Here is a 10,869-nt window from a genome sequence, read left to right on the forward strand (position 1 = left end):
TGGCCAATAGGTGGCAGGATGGTAGCATCGTAGTAAGCCGATAAAGTTGAAAATGCTTGATCAAGGATATTACTTCCCCTGGTAGGCTTGGTGACCAGAGTTTTCAATCTAAAGGAATTGCACAGATTTCCTGGCTTAAATTGGTTAAAATCTCCGAGAACCAGGACAGCGGAATTAGGATAGTTGGCCAGTGAGGAATCTAAACATTTGAAGATATGCGTTCGAAGCACGTGGTCATCGCTTTGGGGTAATAATGGAGGATAATGGAGTTTATTCCTCGGGGTAATCGATCCATTTTGATTAAAAACCATTGACTCTCAATTTCAGGATCGCCTAAGTCAGTTAATTCGGTAAAATTAAGGTTTGAGTTAAAATAGGAACAAATACCACCACCGCGCTGGTTATTCATTCTATCGGCAAGATACATAACCAGGAATACGTATAGACTCGTTAGTTATTTGTGAATTTAACCATGTTTCAGTAATTACGGCAACGTCACACAGTTCGATAGAAATTGATGCAGAAACTTCGTCTAACTTGTTGACCATCGACCTAACATTACTAAACCAAACTTGGGAAAGCGTGGGATCGTAACAGGAGTCTTCAATGGGATTAATAATCTAAAATTGGGAACCCAGATGCGCTCCCGCCGTTTGTTTTTTCTGTAAGTAATCCTAGTAGGTATTCTCATCTCTGCTGGCTGATATTGTTCCGTGTTACTCGATGAACATAGTGGAGGTATTCCTTCCACGACTTCATTTGTTCTATGGGGTCTATTTGAAGACTCGAGTTGAACTTTATCAGGGGCTTTATAAGCGTTGGCGGCTGCCAGAACTGGATCCTTGTTGGATTCCGAGGCGGCCTTGGACGGTAGTTTCTCCTTGGACGGTGGTTTCTCCTGGACGCTTTTAATAAAAAATTTTGATTATCTAGATTTGGACTAAGACACCGGTGGCTTTTACTTGCATTTGGGAGATGACCGGCAGTTGGATCTTTTAGTTGGATCTTTCTGACTAGATGTCGATCAGTTATAGAGGGGTGATTTGAGTCTTGAATTCTAGGTATAGAGCCACAACGCCTAGGTCTTGCAGGGAAAGGCATCTTGCGCAATTCGCTTTCACAATCGTGTTTTTGGAGGAATGCTTTGTGTTGTTTGGCGCGGTAATGATAAACCTGTTGTCTTAGTGAATCATTTGCATTTAGTTGATTTGCATTTAGTTGATCAAAATTTGGACTAAGACAATGGTGGCTTTTATTTCCATTAGGGAGATGACCTGCAGTTGGATCAATTTGTTCGACATCAGTAACAATAATGACTGAATCATTAGCAGCTGTTAAGCCTCTCGTTATACGGTTATGGTTTTGATATTCAAGCACCGATTCGTGACCCAGACCATTGGGTAGTTTACTTTTGCCATTAACTGAGGCTAATCCAACAGGACTTTAATCTGTATTGTTCTCTATGTTCGCTGTTCCCTTTAGATATGATTTAATTAACAAAATCTCATCTTTGAGACCGTTTACCTCGTGCTCTAAAGCACTGTTCTTTGCCTTTTCTCCCTCAAGATCAATATGTAGGCAAGCTACTTCTTTAGACAGTTTAGATACTATGATTGATGGGGGATCACCACGGGAATCGTTTAGGGCCTGCATTGAGTCGACCTTGCTATTCAGAATTTCAATCTCCAACATTATATTTTCTAAATACTCACAGTTGTTATCATGATGGTCAATACTTTTGAAAGCATTTTCCGGCATATCTTTAGGTGGCGTCAATAGGTCGATCAAACAGGCTTTTTCTGTTTCTCCAACTGTTCCTTTGAAAGTTAAGGTATTTAACTTTCCGGGATACCATGTCATAGATAGATCTGTGCTATGGGCATCAAAACACTTTGAAACGCCTCCTGACCGCCGCCACTTGCCTTGTTGACCGAAGGCATTCGCCACAAAATCTTGCAAGGATTCGTAGCTATCCTGCCATTTAATTCGCTTACCGTCGTAAGAAATGCTATCCGATGTTATATACTTATTTATATTGAGGAAATCAAAGGCGTCAATGAGATTTTTATTTGTAGACTCGGAGCTATGAACACTGTGTCCATCCGCCTGAACGCGATTTAGGGACTTATTAAACATGACAATATTAATAAACTACATCTGAATAAGTATAGTCTGCACCTCAACTGAAAAAAAAATCGCCTCAACTGAAAAAAGTAAACTCATTAAAAAAGATCTAGTTAGTCGCTTGTTATCACTATATAACGACAAAAAATAAATCATAATTGACACTGGGTTTATTCATAACTAATGAAACTTGATGAAAGACAAAATGCAGATGAATACGTGTGTTTGCTCCCATCCATTAACTTACAAGACTGCGTTCGTCGTATTGAAATAAAACAGGAAATCATACGGAATTTTGAGAAGACTATCCGAAGGTCACTCCGCCTAAGGAAACGTCATCTTTTTTGAGATAGTAACTAAACGCTCATTGGTTCTCATTGGTGGTCCTGCAGGTAAGCCAATGAGCGTTTAGTTAATATCTCAAAAAAGATGACGATTCCTTAGGCGGAGTGACCCTTGGATAGTTTTCTCAAAATTCCGTATGAATTCCTGTTTTACTTCGCTAATTTGAAGGCTTTAGATGTTGTTTAAAAACATGGAAACTGCAGGATAATGTAGTTTAATCATCGGTAATTATTAGGTTGTAGTTTTTGTGGCGTTTTTTCAAGTAATTTTTTAGATAATTATACATTTACGAAGGTATATCTGTCATATTTTGATAAACTCTTTCGTACCTTGTCATAATATATAGACGAAGTAAACAACGTAAGCGCGACACGCGCGCGAGTATCACACGCGCAAGTCAAAGTCTGGGCTGCCTATGAGTTAATATAAATTGCTGACGTTCTCATTGAAATACAAACTTTCTGTCTTAGCCAATCAGAACGTTCGTTGATTACCAGACGTCACTCTCCCATGCGCATAACTTACAAAACCACATAACGTCGACCGTCCATGACAAAGAATTTGGACAACTTTGGATTCGCCTATGTTCTACCGGGTTCCGGGTGTAATTCCTAATCTCCGAGCGGAATTAGTACCCTCGCAGGCGCTCAGCGCCCGCTCGGGGATAACTCGTTTACATAAATTGTGAGTATACTCAGTATACAGATAATTTATGTCCCAATTCGCGAGTGCATGTGTTTGAAACTGAACTGTCTGTCTTACCATCGATGTGTAATATTAACCAGTACACATAAATACAAAATTCAAAGTTACATTGTGATATATTTGTAAATCAATAAATTTTGCGACAATGACCTCATCATGTATGTATGACATTCTATATTGAGCACAGGTGAAACTCGACTGAGTGTCCCAACCCTAGCTTGAACGTGACGGGGTCGTTTATCAGTCGGCGTCTTTAATTTCTGACACAACTAAAAAAAAACATTGCTGAGAGTTACTAATGTAGGAGGCTTGTGACTCATCGAACTGCAAGCTAAACTAGTTCCACTACATTAAAATAAACGTTTTATTTAGTAAACTAAATTGTTTTTATTATATATTTAGCCGACTGATCGCCAAAATAAAAGAGTTTATTAATTATCTATATGAGAAATCATCTAGTTTTACACGTAGTTTATATATATTAACTATATTTCACAGCATTGACATTGTAACTGAACTAAACGTTTTTAGGCCTTCATGCAGTGGAGGAAGCACGATAATTGGGGGAGGAAGTACATTCATGTATCGATGTTGTGCAAGATCAATTTCTTTTCAAATTGATTGGCTTTTCAAGGCTGTTAATATAAATATTTATATTATGATATATGAATATGCGCCCCCTCTCAATTATTGTTTCGTGTTTCCTACACCACTGTAGGCATAAAAATGTATGTATGCCTTAAAGCCGACGCACACCAGCGCTTTGTGCTTAGCAAAAAGTCATTCGCGATCGTAGTCATTAGCGTAAGCCAGTTGCTCTCCTGTGTGGGCAACTTTTGCCGCGACTTTGGTTATTCGTGCCATGTCACTTACTGCAATTATCCAGCATGTTTAATAATTTCTGCCTCGCGCGCCGAAATCTTTCTGTGTGCGGCTAAATGAAAGCAATGTGACGTGAGCCATCAATTCATTTTGCACCGCCATCTTGGATGTTTACTTTCGTACACTACGCATTGGCTGTTAAAGGCTAGTTTCCACTCAGGAAAAATCTCCTTTGGATCGGAACAGACAGGAAAATTTCCTTTGTCGGTGAGTTCTCAGGCGGCGTTTATACAAAGGAAACTTTCTTGTCCTGTCCGATCCAAAGAAGAATTTTCCTGAGTGGAAAATAACCTTAAGACAATCCATTTACACGCGGCTCGGATTCATTACTAACAACGAAGACAACTGTGTGACCTCTGACTCTTGGATTGGTTTTGGTTTAAGCTTGTCAGGTTGTGGAAGAGTCGATCTCGCCTGTGTTAATCGTGCAGTTTGTGGTAAACCAATCATTCCAGCGCATATTCCAGCATTTGGGTACATATTGGTGCAGTGAAAATAACACATTCATTGCAAATAATGCATTAAGCGGCGAACATTAGATTGATATACAAAAAGGCTTAATAAATGTTTAGTATGTTAATTTCAGGCACTGAAAAATGTTATCAAAAATAGGAATTTGTGTTTGAAAACTTTAAGAAATAACATTTGATTGCACGCATGTGCCTTAGTATATTGTATAACCTTTGAACCTATAGACAAAGCTAAAAGCTCTATAATATGTACTATATACTTCATGGAAATTTCTATTTGCACGTATACAGCAGTAATGTGAATAAGAATATTTCAAGTGCATAAGAATAGTTTAAAAAAATTCAAGTGCATAAGAATAATTTAAAAAAATAAAGCGTGGCGTGGCCAATAAAGAGACAGTATTCTTAATTGTTTTCAGACAGGCAGTGACACCCAGACGAGTGTCCTAATAAGTCTTTTCTGTTCGGGTTGAATTGGTTGTCAATAAAATTATAAAGCGGACCAGAAACCGAGTAAAAAATTGTTTAATCGAAAAATTTCTTCGGGTGAAAGACCTTCTTTTCACTTATTTTTCCTTTGTGTGCTTTTATACAAACTTTTTATAACAAACGTCTATAATGAGCTATATATCGTAGCTATAATATTTAAGTGCTTAAAATAAAATTTGCATTTGCATGTTGTCGCTTGTTACCCATACAGCAAAGCCTAAAGATGGAAAATGTTCTCAATGCATATTTTCATTTGTTCGTTCCGTTTTAATACACTGCAGAATCACTTGTTTTAATTCTTACTTCTCATCTCGTCATGTTATAGCAGATGAATAAGTGTGTGTTTTCGCGACAGATGTTCGTGATGATGATTTGAAAAAAACAAATGTGGCGTATATTTAGCTTTCTAGCACAGTTGAATATATTCCATTAACGAAACTGCGTTCAATGTTCTCAGACAGGCCGAGCCAAACTAAGTATCCCAAAAAGTCTTTCTATCCGAGTTGAATTAGTTGTCAATAAAATTTTAAAGGGAACAGAAACCGCTGAGTTTATTCAGGATAAAGGGTCTCGAGTGGCGGTAAAGATGTCGCCTGACCAAGAAAAACAGCCAGGGAATATAGCATTGATTATGCAACCGAGACGTTTGCTTTGTGTATTTCGCAAAGTCATCCCTTTGTTTCTGATAATCTTTAATCTTCACACTTTTGGATATGGTCTTGTACTAACTTGTTTTCACACGCAGTTTGTCTTTAATGTTAAAGTTTTTCCCTCAAGTCAAGTGAGTGGAGACGCACCTCGCTAGCTGCTTAAGTTTTACGAATTTTCTGCTACAAATAAATTGGAATCCGAAAGAAAATTTCGGCGGTTATGGATGGGGATATTTTTCGATCATAATGTAGTATCGTTGAGTAATTTTCAAAACCTTTGAACGGTTTAAAATTTATTGGCTACAGAAAGCACAAATATTGAGATAAATATCATGTTGCATTGCCCGACCATCATGCACGTCTGGTAACGATGCGTGAATCTCGAAGGCAAAAGCCATTTCTATACAGTCGCGTTTTGTTCAAACATGCATCATACATTAGATTTTAAAATTTAGAAGGTCTTTCTCAATTTGACGGGAATATAGAAATACCTTAATATGCCAAATTTGACTTATAACATGACAAGTCTGCAAAAAGGTTGCCAGTGTACAAGTTCTGTCACGAGATGTCAACAAGTTGGATTCATATTTCTTATTCCAAGCTTTTTTAATAAGTTGAAACAAGATTTATAGCAATTTTTAGCCACTAAATATTTCAAAATTTCTCCTTTTCTCTCCAGACGAATACCCAAAGCAAGTCGTGTTTCGAAAATACGAACAAAAATACTTGCAGAATCATGTCATCGAAACAAAACAAGCAGAGTTCGAGTTTGACTGTGGTTTGATCTGCGCTCGACATAAATCGTGTGCCTCAATCAATTACAAAACATCTGGTATCGGTAAAGGTCGCTGTGAGCTCAACAATAAGACACATCAAGACATAACTGATGACGATAAAACAAGCACCCCTGAATTCAACCATCTTGTCATAATTAAACCAGTAAGTTAACACGTTATTTAGTAATGCAGCTGAGTTAGAAATGAACAAGTATTTCCCTCACATCACATGAAAATTTTCATGATATACACTGTGTTCTAAAAAAATCAAAACCATTGAATTCACCCCTAACGATTGGATTTTTAAATGCCTCAGCAACCTGTAGGGACCCACAAGTATAAAGTTTCTCCAAATATTTTTTTACTGTGCCCCAAAAAGTGGCACTATGGAAATTATCTCATTTTAAACGCGCATGATTACCCACAAGGGGATTTAATGAAATTTCACTGTGTTATAAACTGTGTCTCAAGAAAATTACCCTCTATTGAAATAATTATATTCAATGATTTTGGAAGGTTTCGGAAATGTTATTGAATGATATTTATACTTCCTGGGCTAGGTTATATATCTAACTTGGTTTTGTACACAGTTGATATTAATCAATATTTTGCTTTGGTATTCTCTCTTTTAGTTGAGCAAGGACCCTGGTCAGGTATATTCCACAAGTAAGTATAAGAGTGTATATAATGCGTTTTCACTATGTATTTCTATTGGTAGTTTTAGCCGATTACAAGCGGCATATAACCTTTGTTTTTTCTATCGAATTTAGTTTTGAGAGAACGTGAAGTAGTTCCGTCATCTTGCAAAGACTTGTTACTCAAGAAACCGTGAGTTTTATATACACCTGACATTGACTGTTTTTCTTGTGTGTATTGTTAGCGGAAACGTATTGAAAGGAATTATTCAATCTAGATCAACGCCCAATGGTACTTACACTCTGCAGTTGAACACATCCTCGACACCATACGAGGCAAATTGTCAAATGACAGATATTCCAGGTTGTGGAGTTGGAGGCTGGACACTAGTGTTGAAAGGGAACGGAAATAAGGCAAGATTTCATTGCACCAATTAATCAGATTCTCTTTAAATGAAGCAAGAAATTACAAAACGGGAATTTAAGCGCAACGTTAAAAATTTGTTTATTTTGTTGATTGTTTAGACTACATTTCACTACTCGCTATGCTGCACATAAAAATAATTTATTCAACTAAACTATTATTATTGTCTTAGCAAACATTCACATACGCTTCGCCTTACTGGACGAACAAGGAAAGTTATGCAGTTGAAGATGGACTTGAAGGACTAACAGAGAAAGAAAGTAAACTGGCCTCTTATTGGAACACTCCTTTTAAGAAAATATGTCTTGGTATGACTGTTAATGGCAACAGAAAATGGATGATGTTAAACTATGAAGCCAGTTCGCTTTACAGTTTGATCGCAGATGGGCAATATCGAAACACAGCCGCTGAGAGAAATATTTGGAAGTCTTTGATCGCGGGCTCTTACTTACAACCAAATTGCAACCTTCAGGGTTTTAATGTAAAGAGATCTTGGAGTGGTGGCGAGGACACCATTAAAGCGAGGCTTGCATTCCTTGCTAACAACGAAAACAGTTGTGACAGCCCTGACTCTTGGATTGGTTTTGGTGTAAGATACCGTGGTTGTAGGACATTCGTTGATCTCGCCTGTGGTAATCGTGCAGTGTGTAGTGAACCATTCATGCCAACAAATATTCCAGCATTTGGATACATATTGGTGCAGTGAAAATAACTCATTCATTGATAACTTTAAGAAATAACATTTGATTGTACGCATGCACCTTGGCTTATTGTATAACCTTTTAACCTATAGACATGCATATATATATAACTATATATATATATATATATATATATATATATATATATATATATATATATATATATATATATATATATATATATATATTATATACGTCATGCAGTGGCGTAGCCAGAAAGATAATTGGGGGGGCCAATATTCATATATTCGTGATACGCGGGATTAATTTCTTTTCAAATCAATTGTCTTTACAGTTTATTAAGCTGGACATATGACATATGAATATGGACCCCCCAATTATCGATGCTGGCTACGCCACTGACGTCATGTAAATTAGTATTTGCACGTAATGCAGTAGTAATGCAATAAAGGTTTTCATTTATAACGAGGCAATTTGTGTCGATCAATATTGAAAGGGAAATCGAGTTAAAAATTGTTTAATCGAGAAATTTCTTAGTGCTTAAAGCACTAAGCAGAACTCTGCCGTGGCGCGAATTATTTTTTCTCTGTGTGCTTTTATGCAAACCGTTTATAACAAACATATTTATAGTACAATAAAATTTGCATTTGTTTTTGCTTGGTACCCATGAGACAAAATAAAGCCTAAAGATGGAAAATGACATCGAGTTTTTCATAACTGAAGAAGCCAGATGCAAGAAAAAATACCCATGGCTGTTTCCTCACATTGCATTATAAAAGTTCCCGATGAATTGGCTAACCAGATTGTGTATTTCTGAGTTAACTAGGATTTAACTATGCATAAAATGTAGTTAAAGAGTTTTACACAACCGGCCCCAAGCTAGAGCGTATATAATAAGGACATCTATAAGGATACTTAGGGATATATGGCATTCTATAGAAGAACATGCAGGTGAAACTTGGAGTGCCCTATATTAGTTTTTACGCATCAGCGTCGGTTTATCAGTCAGCGTCGTTAATTTAAAACACAACACATGAGAGACATTGTCGGAAACGACCAATTTAAGAAGTTAGTCAATTATCTCATTACATGATAAACAAGTTCCAAAGCATTTAAATTAAACTGCCGTTTTAATAAAGATATAACGACTAAATGTTTGAAATATAATATGCCAACAAAGTGTAAACTTAGTTTTAAATATTTTAGCCACTTAGGTATGGACGTAGCCAGTGGCTGACATGGGGGGGCAAGCCAAGTTAGTCAGGCTGGCTAAATTATGGATGAGTTGAAAGCGGCTTTTCACCGGTGCACTAACATAAAACTTGAAGTTGAGTGTGGCTTACTTGAAGACAAAGGCTATAACATACCGTTAAAGACCAAAGAAATTAAAAGGCTGGCTGTTTTTTGCAAATTTCATCTGACAGATGCAAAAGAGGGGAAAGGTAATGAGTACTGTCTGAATAAGTGCCCTTTTTTAAATGTCCGTAACATATCCGCGCGATCACATTCTATCGAAAGAATAAATCGCCCGCCAAGTGCAAAAACAAGTTCTAGTTAGTCGCTTATTGTTACCAATATATAACGAGATGAAATAAAGCATAATTGACACTGGGTTTATTCATAACCAAAAAACTTGATGAAAGACAGAATGCAGATGAATAAGTGTGTTTGTTTTTCCCGAAGTGGCATATGTTAGCATGATAATATTTGGAAAAAACATTGGGTTACTAACACAGATGAATACACCCCATTAACTTACAAGACTGCTTTCGTCGTATTGTCATTGAGGCTGACCCAGCCGTGTCCAAATAGGTCTTTCTATTGGAGTTGAATTATCACGATCGATAAAAATTTGAAGGGGATAAGAAAGTAAAGAAACCATGGAGTTTCGACTGACAACAAACATGTCTGTTGTTCAACAAAAACAGCCAGTGAATATGGAATTGATTATTCAACCAAGACGTTTGCTGTATGCATTCGTCAAAGTCAGTCTTTCGTTGTTAATATTTTTGAATCTTCAACCTTTTGGCTATGGTCTTGACTTTTGCTTTCAAGGACCAAAGAAAGGTACGTGTTGAAAAATACGTTTAATTTTTGCCTCACATCGCAAGAAATGGAATTATATCTGCGAATGCTAATAATGTCCATGAAGCAAATATAGCAGAACGAGAATCGCTGCGCGGAAGCACACCTTGCCCTTAAATGTTAGTTTTCTGATGGCTGAATTTGCAAGCTAAAGTTGTACTTGATAAAGGTACTTACTTTACTTTTGACTGCGAATTCAATCAATTAATAGTACGAGTACAAATGTTTCGTTCTCTTAACAAAAAACTGAAATATTCGTGTCACATAACTGTCACATAAGGTGAATAAAACTTTACTTTTAGAAAAACACGTTACTTTGTTCAAATAAACGAGATCAATATTCTGCACGAATATATTTCTAGTTTCTCCTTGCGAAGCACACAGACCCACACAAGATGCTGCAGTTAATTAATATTTAACAATGTTTTTATTGCATTTGCTTGTGCTTCGAAAAGTTTCGATTAGGAAAATTTACAATTTTACACTTGCTTCATAATGCTTACCTCCAATTTTTCGCTACTCAAATTAGGTCATCGTTTGAACAGCGAAGTGATAGAAAAAGTCCACGCAGAAACGGGAGTAGAATGCATTTACTTTTGTGCACGTGACAATAAAGCCTGCA

The 10,869-nt window shown here is 36.8% G+C and overlaps 1 protein-coding gene across 1 annotated transcript; it reads left to right on the plus strand.

Annotated features, from left to right (window-relative positions):
• Nucleotides 1-5,601: 5,601 nt before the first annotated feature.
• LOC114536500 lies at nt 5,602-8,287 on the plus strand. The gene is made up of 6 exons (XM_028557846.1): nt 5,602-5,659; nt 6,345-6,604; nt 7,074-7,107; nt 7,212-7,269; nt 7,355-7,490; nt 7,673-8,287. Exons 1-6 carry the CDS (start codon nt 5,602-5,604, stop codon nt 8,204-8,206), a joined length of 1,080 nt encoding a protein of 359 aa, XP_028413647.1. The 3' UTR covers nt 8,207-8,287.
• Nucleotides 8,288-10,869: the final 2,582 nt, after the last annotated feature.

This window comes from Dendronephthya gigantea, unplaced genomic scaffold, assembly GCF_004324835.1.
Source record: "Dendronephthya gigantea isolate DGI-Jeju-01 unplaced genomic scaffold, DenGig_1.0 000137F, whole genome shotgun sequence".
NCBI lineage: Eukaryota > Metazoa > Cnidaria > Anthozoa > Malacalcyonacea > Nephtheidae > Dendronephthya > Dendronephthya gigantea.